The 24,256-nt window shown below is 39.8% G+C and overlaps 1 protein-coding gene across 20 annotated transcripts in view; it reads left to right on the top strand.

Moving 5' to 3' along the window:
* ptprk (protein tyrosine phosphatase receptor type K) overlaps positions 1–24,256 on the top strand; it is a 105,342-nt gene that overhangs the window by 19,429 nt on the left and 61,657 nt on the right. For all 20 annotated transcript variants that reach the window (XM_084952074.1, XM_084952073.1, XM_084952071.1 and 17 more), the window contains exon 3: positions 22,620–22,742. In XM_084952074.1, the coding sequence (XP_084808200.1) occupies positions 22,620–22,742 (123 nt within the window). The remainder of the gene's footprint in view (positions 1–22,619; positions 22,743–24,256) is intronic.

Raw genomic sequence — 24,256 nt, 5'->3', positions numbered from 1 at the left:
GATGACAGCCAGCAACCTTTGTGACTGTGGCTGTACATATTAAAGCATCAAAGTAAGAATGCTGCATGCTTTGACACACACAGGGACTTTGTTCTGTTATTTTTCATTCATTCGCCGTTAACATTGTAAATAAACTTTTAAGTACAAGTTTTAGTGTTTCAACAACTTGATTCTGGATTTGAATTCATATTTCCTTCACTGCTAGTATTTGCTACAATGCATTCTGATGAATTTTCATGCATCTGTAGGGACCTCATTGGAAAATAGGAGGCTATAATAATAAAAAAAAATATGCATAAAACCACTGAATTTCATGCATGAGTAAGTCTCTGTTGGAATTTTAGTTTGTGTTTTTTCTGTGTGACTAATGACTGGTGAGTCTTGGTGAGTAACACACTGTGTACGTTGATGCCTGCTGGCAGATATAGTAGCTCTGGCTATAAAGCGTGTGTGCGCTCGTGTGTGTTTATGACAGGTAGTTGATTACACTCATGTTTTTGTCCATTGGTATATGTTTACACACACACACACACACAAACACGCACACGGACCACAGGCCTGACAGGCAGGTCTTAATTAGTTGCCAAGGCCGCCGATGATGCGTTCTGACAGTCACTGTGGTGATGACAGAATCTCCTGCCTCAGAGCAGAGAGGCATGCTGGGATTGACACAGGGTCCACTCAGTCATCACGCAGTGTGTTTGTGTTTAAGCGCGTGTGCAAAAGTTCAGATTGAAGAAAATGAGGCAGTTTGTCAGTTAGTTCCTTGTTAGTCAGTCAGTGAATTTGTCAGGGAGAAAAGGATTAACTGAGATGCGAATAACACGCTTACACATACTGGTGCTTGTGCACACACACACACACACACACACACACACGCTTTTTGTGTGATAAACAAACTGAAAGTAGGAAATTGCCTGGTGATTTCCAATCTGTAGGTGTGAAGATGGAATGACTTCAATCATCACTTTATTCATCTCTCGTTGTCCCCTCGATCTGTAACCCTCTTGTCCTCATCCTTCTCTTTTTCGTTCATCTGTCCTGGGAGGCAGCAGGAGAGCAAACAGAGTGAATCTTGTGAAATGTGTCGACAGCATGCCACAACAGATCTGCCGAGAAACGGTCAGCTGTACAAGAAAGTGATTTATGGTGATTTACACAGGCCCAAAATCACTCTATAAACTTGGAATTTAAAGCCAATAAGAAGAAGTGACAAAGTGAACAAATTTTCCAGCCCCGCTTTAGTGCTACAATTACTGCAATTCATTATGCATTCAGTGATTTCAATTGGCCTAAATGACAGGCGAGAGACAAACAGAAGAGGAGAGACAATTGGTGCACTCTGACCACCCTCATCTGCTTATGTGTTTGTGTGCATGTTTGTCTGTGTGTGTGTCAGAGGGTATTTGGTTTGCTGGTAGTGAACTCAGAGATGAATCTTAATGGCCATCATTTAACCTTACACCCTAACACAAAGAAAGAGAGGAGCAAACACACACACAAAGAGCTGGTTCACTGGATGAGGAATGGAGTGGAGACCGAAGCGCTCAGGATATTAAGTGAAGTGTGTTTGTGTGTGTGTGAAAGAGAAAGAGAGTGAGGGAGAGTCTGCGTTTGTGAGTTTTTGTGGCTGTGTGGAGAGGCAAAGGTTGATCGGGGTCAATAGACGTAATTTGTCTCTGAGAGGTTTGTGGGATCAACTCTTAACAAAAATGGTTCTGTGTAGACCCGACCAGCAGCAGAACTAACTCTACGTGGTACCAGTTTTAAGGTTTCAGCTTTACTTTCTTTAATCAGCAAAAATTGGGACCAAATGAGGACAATTAATGTTTAAAGCCCAACAACAATGTCAACAGGAACATTTAAACTTAGAGGTGGACCAACACCAATGCTTTTTTTCCCCTTCAAAATGAAACCAGATTACAAAAAACACCAAACACACACCTTCACTGTTGTGTGAGTTAAAACTTAAATGTTGCATTTCTGGCCTCATCCCAGCCATCGATGTCAGAGCAGGTGTGTTGCATCTGCAGTCAGAGACAGAGCAGCTGCTTTGATGCACAGTTTGATAACAACAAATTGTCTAAGTGAACTTTTAAAGTAAATGTGTCACAAGCACAGTTTGGACAAAGACCAACAAATCACAGTAATGTAGCCATATTTGACGGAAAGTCTTACTTTAGTTTCCTCTGCCAAAACACATTCTGCTCATATGCGACTTTAAAAGTGAGAATTATGTATTATTTCCATGCATGCAGGAGAGTGACCGAACTGTGGTTACATGATGCTAGTGGGTGGAATCTGTCATCTGTGTGTGTGTCCATCTGGTATGACCCCCTGTTCAACTCCTCCAGCACTAATGCGCATATGGACCATAGACACACACAGACACACACACATCGGCACGTACACACCCTTACGAAGGAACAGCTGAAAGAAACTGCCCACCCTTCTGCCCATCCTCCCTCCCTCCTTGATTCCTCCCCTCCTTCCCGCAGAGCCTCAGGACTCATCCAGGTGTCCACTTTTCTTCTCTGGCTCCTTTTTCTTATCTCTTTTCTGTTTTAATTTCTCCATTTTTCCATATTTGAAAGTCACTGGACTGCTTACAGATATTCACATTCAGTGTGATTTTTATAGTGAGGTTAAATGAACAAAATTACCATAAAATGCCATAAAATGCTACCAACACATAATTTTATAAATTTTTTTAGGTGAAGATGAATAAGAAGGGACTGCCAATCCATTTTCTTTTAGTCAAGTAAGAAGTAAATTGCACAGAAATTGTTTATGTAGTTTAGGTCAAATGAATTGCTTTTAACCGGTAGTTTTAAAAGCAGTTGTGGAAATTTAGGCCACAGAAGCCTGTACATACATGGGCTTTACTCATTATGTTTAGGCATGTTTGATTTCTTTTCTTTTCTTTCTGGTTACGGGGTGGTCATTGAATGAGCCATTGATGTACATTTATGTGTACAAAAGGCTAAGATCTATTTGTGTCGTGTTATTTAATGGGCTGTTTGCTTCAAAGATGAAGACTCATTGAAGAAATGTCAGGGTTCAAGTTAAGAAATGAAGTTCTAAAGAAAGAGAATAAATTAATAAGAAGAAAACTACAAATCTCAGTAAAAAAAAAGTAACCAAAGGGGAAATAAAAGCAAATGGAAGAAAGAAACGGAAACAAAGGAAAGGATGAATAAGCAAAAGGAACGGCATAAAGAGAGAAATGAATGTGTACTGAAAGAAAGTCAGAAAGGCTTCAGTTTTGTGCAGGAGTGCAGTTTCAGCTTCTATAAACCCAGGAGCTCTGAATACCGCTTATTAAGCAGGGACTGTGTCTGTGTGTGTATGTGTGCGTGTCAGGGTAATATATTGAAACACACCTCTGTGGAACAGCTGCAATGATGAGACAGAGAGTTGGGAGTAAGAGGTGTCGTCTACCTCACACACACACACACACACACACACACACACACACACTGTCATGCATGCAGACGCACAGAGCTGAGCCAACTTCTTTATTGTATTACTGAGGCCAGCTTGTATCAAAGAGCAAGAGAGAGAAAGAAAGAATGGAGAGAGCGGGAGAGATGAATTTGTTGTGACTGCTCTGGTGGACTCAGCTTTTTAAAACGGCACTTCTTTTTTTTTTATTCCCCTCTTCCCCCCCACACACACACCCTCCCCGTTTCTCTCCACTACTTTTTACTCTCGTCTCTTCTCTCTTTCCTCCTCCTCATCTGTGTGCATACTTATTATATTACACAGATAACGAGAGTGATACAGGGAGTGACAGAAATTGAGAAAGACAGAGTAAAAAGTAATGAGAAGGCTCTAAAAAGAGAGGCAGAGGGAGCTAAAATTGGGAAAAGAAACACATAGAGGGAAAGAAAGGGAGAGAAATGGAAAGGGACTGACAGATAGAAAGAAAGAGAGATTGAATAGATGAATCTGATTTATCTATAATGAAATCAGCCCCAGACTGCATGGAGGAATGTGCTCAATTCAGCCTTTCTGCTGTTACAGACAGATTTGCCCATTTAATATTCTAAAGATCAGTGTGAGCAGATACACGCCAACTATTGGTGCGCTTTGGAAGGGCTAACCACGACTACTTTTAGTTTAAAGTTGATACTTGTTACCATTACAGCTCTGCTTACAATCCAAAAAGTATAAAGACATCAGATTTGTATTACTGCAAGGTCTTTGCCTTACAATATAAAGTGCCTTGAGGCAACTGTTGTTGTGATTTGGAGCTATGTAATAAATAGAACTGAATCGAACTGAATTGAATCCAATGAGAAATAGACTGAATTAGTAGATCTTTTTTTTTTTTTTTACACAAATAGTCAGATATTTGCATTTTTTTCTTTTCATGTGTGGGTTTGCTGCTTTCTGCATACAGAAACATCAATCTAAATATGTCCTCTTCAACTCCAGGGACTTATGATTGCATGTATAAAATAATATCTACTTCTTATTTATATTATCTTATATGCTGTTATTGTTCATTGACAAACAGTACCACAGTGTTAGCATCATGAATTAGGTCAAAAAGGATATTCCCATCGTTGGCCTAAAAATAAGTTAAAATGAACTAATACTAAATTACGTTAAAAAAAGAAAACATTTCTTTTTGTTCTTATCCCCCACAAAACAACGATCTAAACCCAAAGGGATAAGATGCTAATAATCCTCTACTTTCACCTCCCTCGCCTTAGAAAATACCAAAAAACCCTCTATTCATAATCATGTGTGTTTGTGCAATTGCATCCTTTGGGTTTGGACTGAAAGGAGATGGGTGCATTCAATTGTCTGTATTTTTTCATACATCCATAACTATGGCAAAAGGCTTTTCCTGTTTGCAGTCTGTGTATGTGTGTGGGCATGCTCTCTCGCTCTCTTTCTACCTTTCATGTTCGTCCAGGCATGAAGCAATCCACTCCACACACACGCACGCTGCCTCAGGCCAACGCACACACATATACACACATAGACACACATGCGCGCACTCCGCATAGCCACATTGCCCGTGGCTACACATTTGGTCCAAGGAAGCTGTTTTTCACTCTTCAAGTTGTTTGTTTGAGTGAATTTTACACAACACCCTTGGCTTAACATCAAACACACACACACATGCATTCACAAAGACATGTGGCAGCACACATTTTAGGGCCTGATTGTACGGATCTTTGCTCCTATGGGCATGGCATAATAATACCCAAGTCCTCACGCACACAATCACATAGTTTCTGGTTGCCTCTTTTTCTATTGAAGCAGCAGAGATGGTAAGAGGAAACATCCAAAACAGCCAGATCAGTCGGCTCACCTGCCAAAAACAGTATCCCATCCAATTATCCTGTAAATGTGTGTTTTTGTGTGTGTTTAAAAGCACATTCTGTATGTTTTACTGGTGGATGTGGATCCACGGTAAATCAAAGGACAGCGCTGCAGGCGTCTGCTAGTTGATGCTTTTTGCAGTAATGTTGTGCAGTGATTTGAGAAAATTACAGTCCATCTCTGGGATTTTATGGTGTAAATGATCAGTAAAGGGTACACACTGTGCATCACCAAGGAATTTGTTTATTCTGAAACAAACATTTTGTGATTGCCTAATTCCAGTTTGGAGATATTGGGCTGGTAATGCTGGAAAAGTGGGATACCAGTTTGATCCTCACTTTCATCACATCTACGTTTCTTCTGTCTGCATCGCTATCCTCATCGTCCTCCTTTTCTGCAGGACAGGAGGCAGAGAGGAGTGGACAGTAAAAGGAGATGACCCCTTGCTCTCTCTTCTGTTCTCTTGCTGTCTCTCTCTCTCCTCTTGCTCTCTCAGCATTACAAAGCCCCTTGTCCACTTTGATTACTTACATTAACATGAGCAAGAAAAAGACTGCACTGTGTGTTTGCGTCACAAAAAAGGAGTTTGACCGAGTTTGTTTGTGTGTGTGTGCATGTGTGTTCAGCTGAGATGCAAGTTAACAACCAAACAGAGCAATGATTGTTGGGTCCTTGTATAACAACCAATGGTTTCCTTGTGCGACAAACCAGAGAGGAACCAGCATTTTCTGCCTGGCTGCCATGAGCGATGGCCCTGACATGGAGGGAGGAGGTGAAGGAAAGTGATAGTGTGTGTGTCTGTGTGTGTGTGTTTGTGTGTATGTGATCAAGAGGAGGCGGGAAGAATGGAAAGATATAGATGGATATATAAGGAGAAATGTGGCCAGTCTGCACTTGTTTTCCATTATCAAGTTTCCAAACTGTTCACAGAACAAACACAAACAGCATTAATTACTTGGCACACATTGTGGTGTACGTGCCACAAAGGGAGCGAGTCTGTGAATGTGTGTGCATGTATATTAAACAAAAGGAAGAAAGCTTATATGTGTGATGGAGAGGAAACAGAAAAAGGACAGTATTGTGGGAAAGTTTAAAAGATGTAGGGCAACACTTGCACATGGATGATCATAAGCAATTACAGACTCTTGTTCCAATTGGAACGCAAATCTTTCTCCATAATTGGTGCTTCCTTAACAATATCAGTGTTTTTCACACATAGACTTCATTGTTATTAATGGCTGCCAAAATATATTTGGCCAAACATTTTAGCATTTTTTTTTTCATTCATCCGCAATTTTCTTTTGAAAAGTAGACTTTTATTTTGAAAGTTCAGTAGGCACATACCTACTAGTTCTGGCCCACTGTATCCATCTCTGGTCTCTATGGTTTCCCAGTGTGTCTGTAATTGCATGCTGGTCAGATTGCTGTGGCAGAGATCCTCAATGCCATTCAGCTGCTTCACTAGTGAGTCTCTCAACTTGTGGTCTGAGAGGATCCAACTCCACTGCTTGGACTACAGCAGGTGATCTGCTCTCATGGAAATAATTTACTGTGGTGCACGGTAATATCCTGAAAATTAGAAAAAAAATGCTCTTCAGTCCCAAAGGGGTTCTGTTGAAGATCAATTTTTTTAAACAAACACATTTATCCGTTCAGTCTGAAAAAGGGGATAAAATGAAAACGATGTAGCTTCATTTTTAACCTTTTAAACTAATAGAAATCTTACACAATAGCTATATAATGTCTTATTTAGCAATATTGTATCAAAATACCTCTGAATTTTGCTCTAAGTTAAGGAATTGTTTACATATCTTCAAGTAAATTTGTAATTCATTAACAGCTACATCCAGTTCTGCGCTTAATATTGACCTCTGGTTCGCCTGTAGGGGTTCATATAAAAATAAATATACCAGTAAGACTCAGTAAAGTATTACAGTCTTAGTTTAAATTGACACCGTCGTGCCAATATTTTTCAGTCAAAGCTCACATTTAGAATCAAATTCCTCAATTAATTTCTTCTGGGAAGGAACATGACAGGAATGCAGGCTAGTGTTGTTAGAGTATAGGCTTCCTGTGGTGCATAAGTAAATGTTATGAAAGTAATCAATGTTACTATGAAGAGTACATTATGCACTGCTGTTGTGTAGCCTTTGCATCATTGTGTCTAGGTCTTGGGCCTTGGGGATGGGCGTGCATGCTTCACTGATGCCCTCTTACATGTCTCCTCCCATGGCTTTGACATTAAAGGTCCATCTTAGAGTGAGTCCATGCTTGATAAAACAGGGTGTGATGCCCTAGAGCAATAAACCACATCCCCTCAGAACACACACACACACACACACATACTTACCATGAAATGGACGTTATGGGGTCAGCTTCATGGCCGATATTCTTGAGGCAGTATTTTTTGTAATCTTTTCAGAATTTCTTGAAATTTTGTCAGCTTTTCTTTCTGTAGACCTATTTAGTGACAGTCATTCAATTTATTTTTGCATTAGTTTGAACTGTTTACAAATAGTCAAAATTTTGGACTGCTTTCAAGGTCATGCAGAATGCTTGTAGCTCAATTTTTTCTCAAACTAACTCAAAAATCGCCTTTTATTTGGCATTTTACGTCACAATTTCCGGAAAGCTGCCAGAGAGTCATTCATGCACCGCTGTCCTCAAATCAATGGTCAGTCTTTCTGTCAAGGTCAGGGAACATTTTCTGCTTGCAAAAGCCAGCGTTTGTTGTCAGTTGCAGTAAAAGTGGTGGTGATATCTGTACAACACTGACAGGATACAAGTATATCTACTAACAGTGCAGGAAGTCCTTTTCTCAGTATGAGTCTGTTGTAGTCAAGAGAAGTCAGGTTCAGTTATATAGGCACAATACTGCATTTCCAGTTTTGTCTCCAGGGCTGTGCAGTATACAGTATACCTCTCCTCAGACCCTATATTTAGAAAATAATGTTACTTTATGTGGATTGGCCCTAATGTAAATTGTCTTTTTTTAATAATAAAATTTATTTAAGAGATTTTGTTTTCTTAATTTGGGACTTTATAGCTAACATGTCAATAGTTTGATTTTGATAACAGGCTTTGTGCTGTTTTTAGTTGATGGGATTCTTATTTTTATTTTGCTTTTCAATCTCAGTGTTGAATTTATGTGAGTGTGTTAAAGGATAGTCTCTGCTCTGAAATTCAAGGCCTTTAAAGTTTTTCTAAAGGAAAGTCTCTAGTTTCCGATGAACTGCAGGTCATGGTGTCCAGTCGTCTTTTTGTGTAGTTATGTGTGTGTGTGTAGGTATATGCAACCAGCAAGCTTCCAATAGTCTGTCTGACCACAAAGTCTCAAACCAGCCCATTTATTTGTCCATTGACCTCTATAAATGCAGACAGAAGAAACACGAGAAGGAACACATTTAACAATGGTGTCTGGTGTCTAAGTGTGTGCGTGTATCTGTCTGTGTGTGTGTGCGTGCACGTGCCGAAGCCTGAGTAAGCCTGAGGCACTGCTCTGTAACCTGAATATGAGTCAGAAACTGGTTGGACTCACTTGCTTTTTAGGGCTTTGTCATTTAACAGTGGCCACACACATGCGCACACTCATTTGTCTATTAAAATGACACTCCCATGTAGGTAACTGGCCTCTCACTCCCAGGAGCTACTCCTTTGCTCCAAGACACACATAATCACACATACACACAATGACAGAAACATAAGGTTTTGCATAACTAGACTCTGGTGAGTAGTTGAATCAAGGTGAATGTATATTTTCCTCTAAATGGCTTCCAAATGTAGCCCATCTTTAAATCTTTTATCAAAAGCATGTACAAAGTACACGACCGATAATGTTTCTACATGACTTTCTCTAAAACTCCTCTCTCTCTCTCTCTCTCTCTCTCTCTCTCTCTCTCTCTCTCTCTCTCTCACACACACACACACACACACACACACACACACACACACACACACACACACACACACACATGCACTGTTGCTCTGCCACACACACACTCACTCATACAGTATTTCCCTGTTGTGAAGTGTAATAACAGCTGTCCTCGGGCCAGTTACAGCCCTCGTAAAGAGACGACAACTCCCAAAACTCATTTAGCGCACGCACACACACATGCACACACACACACACACACACACACACATGCATGCATAGACGCATGCTGTGAACCCGCAGGAGAAGTGGAGGTCTCTTTAACATGCATTTTGCCCTCTCTCTCTCGCCCCCCCTCTCTCTCTCTCGCTTTGTCACTTTTTTCTGTCTTTATTTTTTCAGCCCCTAAGTAAGGTTTGACCACATTTCACAGCTGAAGGTGACAGCATACACACTCATATTCATGCACATTGTTCTCCTCAGCCTGTGACTGTCATTGGATGTTTATGAAGGATGGAGGGGGAAAGAGAAAAAGTTGTAGTGTTATTATATTACCAGTTTACTTTTTTCTACTTTGAAGAGTAAAAGTTCAAAATATTGATAAATTAATTGTAAAAATAAATAAATAAAAGGTTTACTGGTTTACTAGAACTGGTATTAGTATTGTGGTCTTGACCATAATTTATTAAGTTACAACAACTAGTTTCTACACACACTTTCTTGCTTGAGTTAATTCCCTTTTTCCATATTAAATAAACTTCAAGTTTTACTTGAAATTCTAAATAATGTGTATTTTTTTCATTCTTTTCACTGCAGTGAGATGATTTTTTCCACTCTTGCAAAAGTGATCTCGATCTTGGTAAATCCTGAAGCGTCCAAGCATCCTCACAAAAATAACTGCTGAGATTTGAGCATTGTTACCTGTAATTATTGAAGTTAAACAACAAATAGAAGAGAATTATTCTGAAATGTTTAAATTCAGTATAGCTGGAACCAGGCATGTTGGTTGTGCACACAACATCAACTTTTGTCAAAGATGAACCACAGAGTTTAACTTGTAGTTCATTTACGCTGAATCAGTTGAGGAGTTTGTAAACTTGTAGCTTTTTCCCATGATTTGGTTTCCTTTCACACAGAGATAACTCAAAGCGAACCAAAACGCGTGACTACAAACCTCATGTCCCTCAGAGTAACAAAATTAATTGCAGGAAGAAGGTGGTGTTCTGGACTGTTGCCTAACATGGACAATTGACATTCATTTCACGGCTAGTTGTGTACTCTCAACATGTGTTTATGGCCAGTCTGTGTACTCTGTATATCTGTGGTACTCTGCTGCCTCTCAGAACGCAAAGCGTATCTGGCTTAAAGTGTTTAGCTCAAATGTGCAACTCCCTTGGTACCTGGGTCAGATCACTTTCTCACCATAAACAAATCATTCTGGAATTTGTTTGTTACTGGTCCTTCAGTGGGTCTCTGTGTGACTGTTTTAGTCCACACTTGAATACAGTTACCATGCACATATCTGCAAATGCACCATTGGGAAACTAAATCAGAGTTGATTGTAAACAGACTAAACAGCACAGGTGTAAAGCACCATAAGCTTAGGGCTGAACAAGGTTGTGATTGAGGCAGGAAGCTGTTTTTCGTTGGTGCTAAACCCAGCTTAGCACAGATGTCTGTGAGTCATAGCTGATCCAAAAGACTCTAAAGTAGCAAACAATTTACTCTTTATTTACTAACTGGACATCAAAACTGGGTGAACCTGTTAAACTGTGCACACAACTATTGCAAGTATTACCGGTTGTATTTGAAACACATCTTTGGTCTTTAAATGTTCCCTTGTGGGTGCAACGGACAGTTTACATACCTTTGCAGATTATCTCTTGATGCTATGCATACGTTTGTCCAGAGATGAGGTTTGTTTTAAACGAGTATCGGTATTAAGATGCTTCTGTATTTGATTGTTGTTGTTGTCTATGAGGCCATCTTTCGAAATAACTCTCAGGCTGCGTTAAACAGAATTCCCCTTTAATATACACCTGTCTCTTGACATAAACATACTGATGACTGCGCATCCCATGCTGTAAATATTAGTCTGTGTTGTTTTACATCTATACACATGGCTTTGACAGTTGTGGCATACAGCTGTGGACCTGATAACATTCTCACATATCAGTTTTTAGCCTCAGCACAGCCATCTCGACACACAAACAGAAATGTGTAAAATGTGTTTTAGTCTCAGAACTAGGTGCTTTGGTAGTTGTCTGGCCTGTTAGCATGTTATTCCCAATTGTATGTCTTCCCTTTGTTTGGGTCTCTATGGTTTCCACTGCTGTGTAATGTGCTCTTTCTCTGTGCTGGCACTGAAAAGTAAATTTCCTCCAGGACAGTAAATGCTATCGTTAGGCATCTTTTGTTGTTCGACAGAACTGTGTCACAAGCACAGATAAAAGAGATTTTTTGACACATTATTTTTTTCTATATGAGATTTTTTTTTCATATCTGATTTTTATTGGTTTCAGAAGTCCCAGAAACATTTTTCCAATTGTTATTTTAGGCGCCTTTTTTTCTCCTTTGAAGCTGGATATTTTAGAAGCTTTTTTTAAAGTGTTTATTTGTTTGTCTGTCTTTTTCTCTCTCTCCGTCTCTGCCGGTCTCTCCAGTATTAGTGCTGTTTCAGGTTGTTCTTTGTGTGTCGTGGGTAGAACTGCTTTTTGTCCGACAGGCTGAACAACAGAAGTGCTTCTGCTGCACAAACGTAGGATAGGCTAAATCCGACCCGCCAGTCAGTCAGTCAGTAAATCAGTCAGCAAGCGTTTGAACCAGCTTGCTGGACAATTGGGGAAGTCAGCCAGGCAGTTCAGTGTGTCACCATCCACAGTGCTGACTTGCTAAGCTAGCTGCTTTAGATTAACCTGCTTATAGCTCTGGGTGTTTTTTTTCTCAACTCACAGTTGAGTTTCCTTCTCTTCCTACTTGTCCACTTCTTTACCTCTTCCCTTCTTTGGCAGTCTTCTTCCATGTACTTCACTTTTGTTTTTACTAAATTTCCTTCACCATCTGGATTTAGTTATCGTGTGTGCCTGTTAGAGTATGTGTATATGTGTGTGCATGTCTGTGGGGGTTGGTGTTTAATGTGTGTTTGTTCTGCTCTTATCTCATCCACACCAGACCTGCTTTCCAGTCCAAAACCTCAGCTGTGCCCTGATTGGCTTAAAAACAAACTGCATCCTGCCCACCCCTGTGATTGGGCCATTCAAATCACCTACAGTGGCTAAAGCATTATTTGATTGTATTCTCCTGGTAATTCATCAGTTAGTTATCAGGTAACGTCATGAATGCTTTAGCGGCACACTGTAATGACGGTTTGCTGGCTCTGGTGGCATGTGGATACATACAGGTGCAGAGTTGCTTGTGCTCTGCCCAAATGCAGCTGACCGACTGCCAGCAATCATTCTGACCCCATTCTGTCTGCTATTGATTCCTTTTCATTTCAGCCTCCTTTTGTATAACTCGATGGGAAATGTCCATCTAGGCTCAGTCTCATTGAGAAGTGTCATTGAGCTGTATAGTATAGTAAAACCTAGTAGTCATTAGATCTTATGAATAACAGATCACTCGCATCATGTTTAGAAACTTGGTGTGGAGTGCTGCAATAAATTATTAATTGCCTTCCGAATTTTTCCCCACTTTGAGTCATAATTTGGTTAAAGTTTATGCAGGCTTAGTGTGTACAGTGAATCATCCAGTCAGCATGTTTGAGGTCAAGTGTGTGGTGAAGGGTGGAGAGAGGGAACCAGTTGAGACTTGTTGTGTGAGGATCTTACTCAAAAGAAAAACTTCCAGCTGTACTTTAAAGTCTAAACTGAGCTCAACGCAGACTAAAAGTTTAGTGATGACTCATTCAGACTGACACAGGCTGATGTGGGATCTGATTGTGCCGATGGTTTATGGGTTAGTTTCTTTGTGACATTATTGGATACCAATGTCTAGAGTCATCCTAGCACTTAATTGCCAGTCATAAAGCTTCTCAGTCAGTTTTTCAGAACTTCCTATTGCTACAAAAGAGGAAAGAAAAGTTGACCGGTCATGTTTGACAAAAAGCTGAAGTGTGTCAGTGTTCCCAGAGCACTATATTTTTTATCAAATTGTTAAATGGGCACCTCGTGTACAAAACACTGCCAGAAAGAGACGGAAAGAAAGGGGTGGACAGGGAGACAGTAACTGGAGTAGTGGGTGTGGGGAGAGGTAAATGGGTGAACAAACACACAAAAAGGAGGGGATGGGTTAGCTTTCATGAGAACGAGTGAAATCTGACTCTCTTCTGGGCTTATGAGTGAACTCATTCACAGACAGGGAGGCGTGAAGAGGGAGGGAGGTAAAAAAGAGGTGAGGAGGATTTCCCAATTTTTTCCGGTGAACGACGAGCTCTCTGCTCCGTCTCTATCATCCCCCACCTTCGCTCCTGCCCTCTCCTTCTCCTGCCTTATCTGCCAGCCAGTCAATCAGCATGGGAAGTTACTTTAAATGTCAGCATTTGAATAGGAATAGAGATTAACGATGCTGAGATAGACACAGAGCCTAAGACTGAGAGCGCAAGAGAGCCAGGAGGGAGGTGAATATCATAAAGATAGTGTCTGTGGAAGACTTCGACCCCAGCTAACAGTGCGAACAGCTAGATGCAGACACACACACATACACTGTACTGCCCAGAAAAAGAAAAGATATTCTCAAAGAAGTGTGTTTTACTTAAGGTGCAGGTATCATGTTGCCATCATGAGGGATTCAGACCTAATGCTGCTTTCAAAAATCAACTACGAAAATTCTCGGGGGAATCTGACCAGAATGTTTTCAGGGGTTTTTAAAAGAATTCATGTCAGTGACATTCTCTTTATTGGAAATACGATATTGGTGCCTGATTAGAACATGCAGGAGCCAGTAAACAATTACTTACTAGCTTTGAATGCAGAAGACAGTTACCTGCACTGTTTTGACTTTGGCACAAATCTCTGCAGTGATTAAGGACTGCTTACTGTTGTGGTCTATATATGACAGCAGATTAGGTTTTCAGATGTTGGCCAGGCCCAAAAAAACCCCCCAAAAACCCAACTATGTTGGGAAGTTGCGATAAGTATTATTCATTATTTTATGGTGTCTCAAACGTAATAATGAACATGTTGATTGAAAAAAAAAAAGCAGTTTAATAATCTGTAATGAAAGTCTTCTAGTGCTCAAATGATTGCATGAATAATCAAGAAGACATTATTTGCTCCAGCTTCTTCCATGTGAGTGTGCTGCAGGTTTTTTTCTTGATTAATCACTCAATATTAAAGAGCTCAAAAACGACTGAAAAATATCTGACCAACAGTTCAAAACATAACCATGTTGTCACAGGTGAATGCCAACAAATATTTTCAGAAGGAAATAGAAAATACATTTAAGATGAGACAAAATCTTAAAAACAAAAACAGCAATTTGGGCATAAAAACATCAATTAAGTTGACTTTTGAGTAAAATCTCTAGTCTTCAATTACTGCCCAAACAGCACACCGTCACATACACGTATACACATGTCGAGATTAGACTTGACATCCTTTAATTCATATCAAGTGTGTACCTTCTTGCCCCAGGGCAATAATAAAAGCGTTTCCAGACAGTGTGATTCAACATCACAGAAAAAGAGCAGCAGACTATTTTCATTTTGAGACTGAAGCTTTTTAATGATAAGGTTGCCATGTGGAACCAAATGATTTCCTTAATAAAGGGCAACTATATATATATATAAAAAAAAAAAGTTACTCTGTTCCTTTTCCTATTATGCTGTGTAACAGTGATACTGTGATGGCAGGTCATTAGTACGTTGTTCATGCCTCATTGTGTGCTGATAGTTCTTTTTGTTTGGACTTGTCCAAGCAGAGGAGTGTTTTCAGGAACAAATTGAACTTCCTTTGTCTCACGGCACAGCAGTGAGAGGCTCATTCACCAGCAAAAGTCTCTGTAATAACAACTTTACACAAAAAGCACTCAAAATGCAGAAAGTGTTTTACAGAATACAACTCTAAATTAGCATTTGGCTCTAGAGGTTATATTTACTTTTGCCGAAAATATATTCCATCCACACATCATGCCTCATCTTGCCTTTCACCAGCTGACCAAATCATCAGTTTGTGGGAAATAATGTGGCTTTTTGAAAACTGCTTGGGTTTGAATTTGAGCTGAATGCTAGCGTTAACCCCAAGAAAGGAGGGGTTTGGGGGGGAGGAGAAGATAGTCAGGGTTGGAAGGACAGACCTGCTCCTCACAGAAGGAAAAATACACATTTCTGTTTTACTGTTACTGTCAAAGGAAACTCCTGAATCAGCTGAACACACACAGACACCCAACTACACGCACACACCTACACACACATGCACACGCACTCACACGCACTCACACACACGTCTCAGATTCAATTACAGCATTGTGAGATGAAGGAGAAATTCTTCAGCCTTCAGCACTTCCAATTAAACTACTGCTCTGAGTTTGTGCATGCATGAGTGTCGGGCTGTGTGTGACGGTGTGCACATGCCTGTGTGTTGCTACACAAGTCGTGCGCGTTTGCGTGCGCGATTGCGCGTGCCACTGTGTATGTTTAACAGTCGAGGTGTGTGTATATGGGTCTCGGCTTTGATGGCGTCGCGCTGCGCTGCAAGGGCCACTGAACCGTGACGAGCCAGTGTGTGTGTGTGTGTGGTGTGTGTGTGTGTCAGTCTCTCTGATGTCACCTTGTATCATTTCAGGCTAATTTCACCTATTCTCAGAGAGGGTGAGAGAGAACAAGAGGCAGCGAGAGAACAAAAAAAGTAGAGAAGACACAGAGAAAGTAAATGATAAGGTACAACTTTATTAGTGTCCTTGAGGTGGTAAGCATCAGGGCTGCACAGTGCACACAGATTAAAAGCAAAAACAGGAAAATAATTTATCATAGTGGAATACCAAAAACATGTTATAAAGGGTTTTTTGTATAACACTACAACATAGATGGTATGCTGCCTCTTTTGCATTAATTCCTCCTTTTACTTCAGCTTCTCTGGCACATTAGAGCTAAAAACTGAAAGCACTGTAGTGATTCATTGGTATGAAATGTGCCACAACGCCACATGTGATTATAGATTCGGGTGAGCTAATGTAATTATTAACTGGACTAAGCCAAATTTGTGATGATTTGGTGGGAAACAGGATTACTGGTGGTTGGAATTGGTTTTTAATGATGTAAATGTAATTATTGTCCTTGAAAATAATAATTTCCATTTGTCGAATAGACAGTTCTCTTCTCTTCTCTTCTCTTCTCTTCTCTTCTCTTCTCTTCTCTTCTCTTCTCTTCTCTTCTCTTCTGAATAGGGCTGGTGTGATTTCCCCCAAATTAATTTCTCTCTTTCTTTCTGAGATCGTCTCTTCAACTTCCCTTCATATCTTTATACCCTTTCCCTCTGTTTCACCCTCTTTCACTCATGTTGTATTATCTCCTCTCTGGTGATAATATCTATCCCTGCAGACAGGAACCGAGCTCTTCTGATAAATACTAGACAGACTTAGTAGTGAGAAGTGGAATCAAGACTTCTGTTGCATGTACCTTGGAGAAAGAATGTATATTGTTTGTCTTAGTGAGAGCCAAGATACCACTTGAACTTCTAAGTCCTATACATTCCTGAGCAGATTTATGTTGCTTTATTTCAGCTTGTGATCAGAGGGCCACCTGATCTGTAGCGATGTTATGGCCCTCTGATCTGCTGAAATATAAAACAGGTAAGAAGATAGAAACAAAGTGCATGCCTTGCATGCAGAACTCTGCACGTAAAACCAGCCTTATGTAGATCCTGATATGATACTATGTGATGTGACAGACCTTAAACATTATATCTGTACAGGAACAATGGCATTTATTGTACTGTTGTTTTGTCTTTATTTGTGGTTAAGTCCTCATTTATTTACAAAATTAACACTGCTAAGTTTTAGAAACTTCCTAATATGAGAGCAACATATGTGTAGTTCACTACTTTATATTAAATACATAAAATGAGTGCATTCAGTACTTGCTAAATGACGTGGTATTGTAATGGAACTGATAAAATGCTTTTAAGAGGTGTTACCGGTACATAAACACTAGAGATGGTTCTTTTTCCCTCATTGGTACATGGCTGTTAGGAAATAGGAAGATGTTATAATATGTAAGCTGTATCTTTGTGCCAGTTTTAATTGCTCAACTTCTGATTTTCTGATCGTATCTGAGGAGCTGGCGAATATACAGAGATTTTTGCATAGTAAGATTCAGACATCCATCCATAGAGACAGCAGTCAAACAAAACCTGTCTGTAAGACTTTTGTAGAAATTGCAACATAGCCCAATGTTCAGTGGCATTGAAAATCCGCAAACATTTAGTTAGACATTTCAGACCGCGTAGTTAGTTTTTGTATCATGCAGCCTTTTATAACAACTGACAACAACTGATAACAACAACTTTCTAGTTGTTTATTGAATTGACACTATTAAATAAAACCAAGGCCACCCTGCACTGTTAAATTCTCACATTTTTCAGAGAAACTTTGTCAGCTGAGGATAAATTTGTTACAAGGACACTCGTATTGACTGATTTGATAATCATTTCTCTCTTGGTTTCTTTTGTCATAACAAGATTTCCTGAATTATCTTGAGAACATATTAAAAAAACCATCTCAGACCTTCATTTGATTTAAACATGTCCCTGAGACTTTTATCTGAGCAGACTTTAGCCGTTAGATATGATTTAATACTGCCTATTCTGCAGATCGGGTAGATCAAATTAAAGCAAAAGCTAATCAAACTGTCTATTGTTTCACGTTTTTGCCAATGCCAGCTAATAATCTCGATCTTAACTAGTAATTGAGAAATGGGCCTCTTCCTTTCAAGGGACCCCCTGGGGTCTGCCTGCACACGTGTTTTCAAACAGTTTTGGTCAAAGGACTTTTGTCTGATTCACCTTATAGAGGTGGAGGTCAATGCAAAAATCACCACAAAATGATTTTGAGTGACGGTGGCAGATGTTGTCTGATGCCATTCAACGGTCTTTTAGATAGTGGCTGTCCCGTTTCCCTCTGCCTCTGTGTATCTCTGTGTGTAAGTGTGTGTGGTTTTGTTTCTCTCTCTGCCCTTGAGCCTTTATCAAGTCCTTCTAATTATTTTATTATGCAAATGAGTCACCATTATTTCATTAGCGAGGCAGCCAATCACAGAAGCTGATTAGAAAGTGATTAGCATGCAGTTGGGTTCTCTTGCTCTCTCCGTGTCCTTGTGAATGGAGGAGAGGGTGGCAATAATGACCCATCTGGACACAAACTCATGCATATACATGTACTTTGAAAATTGTCAAAATAGTTACACAGTTTTATCAAGCAAACACATAGAGAGTGTAGTAGTAAGATAGAAGCACACACAGTATTTCTAATCATAACAATTATATTCATTGTAAGCTGTTTTACAGCTGCCAGGTCAACGTGATCAGATCATGTCAACACGTAAAACACTAATCACAGTTATTACAGGGCACCCTTTGTTCAACTTATATATATATATATATTGACAACACTGCAGTGTGTGAAAAGCAAAGGGTTTTGAAAAGTACAAAATCAATCTCTTAATTTTTTGTCAGGCCCTTCCTGAAGATTATTTTTGCAGTCCTGGTAAAGGCTGGGAAAAAGCTTTTAGAGAAGCTTGAAAAGAAAACTGAGAATTATGGAAGGTGGCATGTCTTAAGCTTGGGATTAATTTTTTTTTTCATTCTTAATCAGAGGCAAAGACTGGAAAAAATAATTACCTGTGGGAAAAAATTAATATTTCAATATTTAATATGAAGTATTTCATATAATTCATTATAGCTGAGGATCCAAAATGTCAGAAATTGAGGTCATAGCTTCTTTAAATTTGGCATGTGTGGTGTTCCAGAGAAGACTCGCCAATCCTCGATTTCACAATCCAAGATGGCAACAGTGCCTTTCAGTTGTTTTATGATACAGTTCTAAGAGCTGCCATAGACTCAAATAGAAGAGGAAACAATATGATGTACAAAAAAGGAGGAAAATATTTGGGGACCGAGCAGTAATGATGAGAACGTGAAAGCTGGTCATTATTTGTGACAAAGCCAGCGATCCATATATTTCTGCTCCCCTCATCTTCTGTCTTTGAGCTTGTTTTGGTTTTCCAGTCAGCAGCTCAGCTGTTTTGTTTTCACTCTTAGTGAATTCATTGCTTTGTTTTTGGTCACGAGACTCAGCTGTTTCCTCTGAAGATGCCATAAACACCCAACATTCACAAACTGCTCAGCAACAAAAGGCAGACAAGCAGAAGTAGCGGCTAGCTGAAAATACTTTTAGCAGCTAAGAAGCCAGAGATTTCCCAGAGGGAAATGCTAACCAAAGTCAGAACTAAAAAGGAGAGTGAATATCAAATTTACATTCATCAGGGGGCCAGAAGTTGACTCGGAATAAATGATGATGTTGCTAACTATCTACTGAAGGGTAAACAGGCATCTGTTCACTAACAAGTTACCACATCAATTTAAAAGTTGATGCTATGCTGCCCTTATTACCCAAGAAATCAATTACTGCATGTTTAATTTCCGCATTTACCACTAGCAGAGCACACCAAACACAAAATAGAAGTCAGTAATTCTTGACATTTGACATTAAGTTAAAGTATAAAAAACAGATTGGCTCAAGTCCATACAACATTTGAGCAAAACATGGCTCATCACTTTGCTGCTGAGTTTTTCAGCTGAGGCAAAAGAGTAGTTCAAAGTCTGCTCATCTCATTATTGGCAACAAGGATTTGCTGTCAGATGCATGTGTCTGCTGATGTGTGTGTTGGTTTAGGTTGGCAGGACATTTAGGAAAGGGAGAAGTGTTAACTGAGAACGTGGGCGGGTTAGCGTGACGTTTGTGTATGTGCAGACACTTTCGCACATATTTAGTTTTTGCAGGCCCCTTTTCAGCACATACACACAAAAACAGACATTTTGTTTAGTATGTTACCGTCTCGTGTGCGTGTGAGTGAGTGAATGTCTTTCAGAGGTGTGCAAACAAGGACAGAGAAGTGCTCTCCAACTGAAAATGTTGATTTAATATGGCCTGTAAAGCTGAATTTAAAACTAGGACATTTTTTCTACACTGCTAAGCCAAAATACCTCTTGTACCACGGCTTGTATCAGAGCCGAGTGGAATGCTGGGCATTTATGTGCACACGATTAAAAACTCACGAAACACATTTAAAACACAGCTTGTTTAAATCAAATGCTTCTGTACTCAAAGGTAGAAATTCCACAGAAGAACCTAAATAAAGCTGCTATTGTACATTCTCTGTAGTGTCAGTGAATGAAAGAAGGGCTAAACAAACGCTGTAGCAGGTAAACCAAGGCTAAGTGCATCTGCAGTGTCACAGCCCAGCAGTGTATGATACATAGAAAACTGACAAAACAAGCTATTACACAGATTTCATTTATTCATTGTAGTTTCCAGTCAAAATAATTACTGAGATACATAGTATAGAGTAATAACTACACAAAGAAACTGTGGGAAAGAAGCTGTGTTTCTGATTTTTGTTACACAGTTTTGATAAAACAGGAAGTTATTTTCCAGACCACATTGTATGGAGGCAGTCAGGGACAGCAAACACGCTTACACTTCACTTTACAGATCAACATTTTCTTCTTCTCCAGTCCATTTGTGTGACTTGTTATGTGTGATGTACGGCACTGGGTGTTTAGTTCTTTATTTGTTCAGTGTTCGGTTTGAATGTATGCAGGTTTGTAGACGTAGGATACTTCCATGCACGTAAAAACACATTTTTAACACATGCAGAGAAAGTTACCTGACAGCAAGATGCAAACTGACTCGCACACTGTGGAAGACAGGAGTTTTACACAAACAAACACACAAATGCTGTGCACGACAACAAAGAGTTTCTATATCTAATTTAATGTATAGTAGCAGTAGTTTTTTTTTATTGTGCTGTGCTTTGTGGGCACATGTCCCTGCATGTTTTTGCACAGTGACCGGAGGTGACTTGCCGTGACAAAGACTTAATTGAACTGAATGGGAGTGAACTGAACTGTACGAAGAGAGGTTGGTTTAAAGAATGATGCCGAGAGGAATGTGATCCAGTGCCTCGCCAAGGCTGTGAGTCACAGCCAGCCGTGCAGCCAGCAGTTGAAGACAGTCGCTTAGTTTGATGTTAACTTGTTTCTCCTCCGGCGGCGGCTGTCACCTCTTGGTATGCTTCTGTAGCGGGAGTTCAGATCAGTGGGGTATCTGAGGGCCTGTCGTTCTGCTCTCCATCACAGCCACCACAATTTGCTCTAGGACACAGGTAGCAAAGCTGTACCGTTAACTGAAGGCTAGGAGATTTATGTAGCTGGCAGTCCTGGTTGCTGATAGTGCTTCATGGTGGCTTGCTCACTCATTCCTTCTTCCTTTGTGTATTTATTTTGTAGTATAGTGATTTGAATATAAATATGCTATGCATATGCTATGCTGGGTTTAAAATAAGGTTAAAATCTTGCCAAAACAAAGTCATTGTCAAGTGATAATCAAGGCAAACAGTGGCTGCTTTTTATAAATGATATTTAAGATCTTTTTAAATGCTACAGTATTTGTTTCCGAGCGCCTACTAAACATTTTAATTACAAACAGATTCGTTTCATCATAAGTTAACGTGAATATAGATGTCTAACTGTAATGAATATATTGTGATTTCATTTTTCATAGTAGACTTTATCCATCTCAACAGTGGGAAATAAAAAAAAGGGCACAAAGGACACGTCTCTGTGACCACTAACTACCAGAGACTTGAATCAGATGGCATTTTGGCTTTTCTTAGCCACGTCTCTTCTGGCCATTTTATTAACACAAGCTGCGCATAACTGCTAGGCCAATGAATCAGATAGCAAGTAGTAGCCTGAATGCTGTTCCTATCAGCAATATAGCCAGAACAAACTGCATATCATTTTAAGTTGACTGGTTCAGTTAGCTGTCAGGGACAAGTGATGTCTATCTGTGTTAGAGCAACTTCCTGTTTAGGCGGAGCCAAAGGCGGTCAGCTCACACATGGTTGTCCCAAGGCTGTGGTGATGGGCTCAGATGATCAGCTGAAGGCTCTGCTGGCTGAGTCAGAGGTGATCCTAAGTGGCCCTGAGTGATAAGTGTCGGAGCTCAGACTTTGGTGGTTTTTTAATGAGCTGAGACAACCGCACACATATAAAAAAGCACAAAAGAAAGGTTTGAAACATGACTCAAAGTCAAGTTTAAAAAATGTGTTTGCTTACTCAGTCAAGGCAACAAACTTCATCTTTGTCTTTTTGTAAATTTAACTACATTTTGTTGTTTCTCTTTTCTGCAGGAAGTTGTACATTTGATGAGGGCTTCTCTCAGTGTGACTACCAACAAGATCCTTACGATGACTTTGACTGGACGCACATCAACACCCAGGAATTGCCATATGTCTCACCACACCTGCCACAAGGTGAAGCTCAAATTCCTTTCCCCTCATGTTTGTCATCTCCTACTTCATCACCTCAAAGTGTGGAAAGCAGCTTATTGTTCAATGCAGTTTGAAGTGCTTGAGCTCTTTTTCGAGTTTCACCATTTTTTAGATGTAATTTCTTCTTATTACTGTAGCACATTTATTATGCAGGATTATTACTGCTCTGCTATATCCCAACAATATCAGTCAACTTCTGATAATCACATCGTGTATATGCTGAACTATGAACAGCGGTTTGCAACTTTTGGTTGTTTTTTTTTTTTGGTTGCTTTCCCCTAAAAAATGTTTCACTGAGTTGTTAGCAGCTACATTTTTTGTCAAATTTTCCCAGGTGGTTTCATTTAAACAACTATACAAGCCTAATTCTGATGCAGAATTACCCAATATTTCAAAAAAGCAAAAATAATTTTGCAGAGCAGCTTTTTCCCCTCTCAATTAATCATTCCATGAGCCTGCAGATGTAGTTTGCTCCCTTTTGGAGGGGGTCAGCCCCTAGGCTGGGAATCACTGGACTAAATGACCGAAGCGTATGCAGTATAAAACTAGCTCTACCTCGGGCAGCTGCCGCAGCAAAATGCTTCTTACATATTGATGCATCGGTGTTCTGCAGATCACATACTTTCATTTTGATGCTTTAAGTTTATTTTGCTGATAATACTAGTTTTGTACTCTGGCTGAAGTAGGAGCTGATTGAGTGACTTTTACTTTAATGGAATATGTATATATCACTGTACAAGTTCTTGGTGCTTTTTCCTCTCCTCTCCTCTCCTCTCCTCTCCTCTCCTCTCCTCCTCTCCTCTCTAATCAGTTGTTTTTTTCTTCATGATGATGATGAAGGGGAAATTAAATCTTTCTGCCTCAGGGCTGAGGGTCTAATTAACAGAATATGAGGTCATTAATCAACGGCAGGGAACAGGGAAGGTTGCCTGCTTTACGATGTTAAAACCAAAATGTTATAACAGTAACCAGCTATGCAATGTTGAAATGGTAACTAGCTTTACAAAAAACCACAGAGTAAGAATGTCAAGTGGAAGTATGAACCTAACCACATTAAGGAAACTGTGTTGCAGTGTAGCACCACAAACATAGTTTGCAGCATTGTCAGCATTGTTTCTCCTTTTCTTTTTGATCTCACGTTACCTTGATTCCTTTCACCCTCTTCTCTTACCACTTCTTTCCTCTGACCTCTCCTCTTCCTCTGTTGTGGAAGATTATGATTTTGTTTCCATGACAATGCAGTGCTGTTATTTATCTCTCAGACTTATCTTCATGACAACCCAGGCTCGCTGACATTTAGAGAAAGGTTCATTTAAAAGCCGACTTTTTACAATTTTCACACACAAAGACCCACTTTGTGTGTCGTGCATGTGTGGTCTTGCATATAATTAAGCACTGACACAAGAGTGTGGTGCCCAGTGGTACAAAGCCAAAGTCTATCATTTAGCATTATTAATACCAAGTGGTGTCACTGTACTGAGAGGGCAGCGTTGGCA

This window comes from Perissodus microlepis, chromosome 15 (genome assembly GCF_051167445.1).
Source record: "Perissodus microlepis isolate ML-2025 ecotype Zambia chromosome 15, ASM5116744v1, whole genome shotgun sequence".
Taxonomy (NCBI): domain Eukaryota; kingdom Metazoa; phylum Chordata; class Actinopteri; order Cichliformes; family Cichlidae; genus Perissodus; species Perissodus microlepis.
Note: the sequence above shows the minus strand (reverse complement) of the source record. Positions and strands in the feature narration are given on the sequence as shown.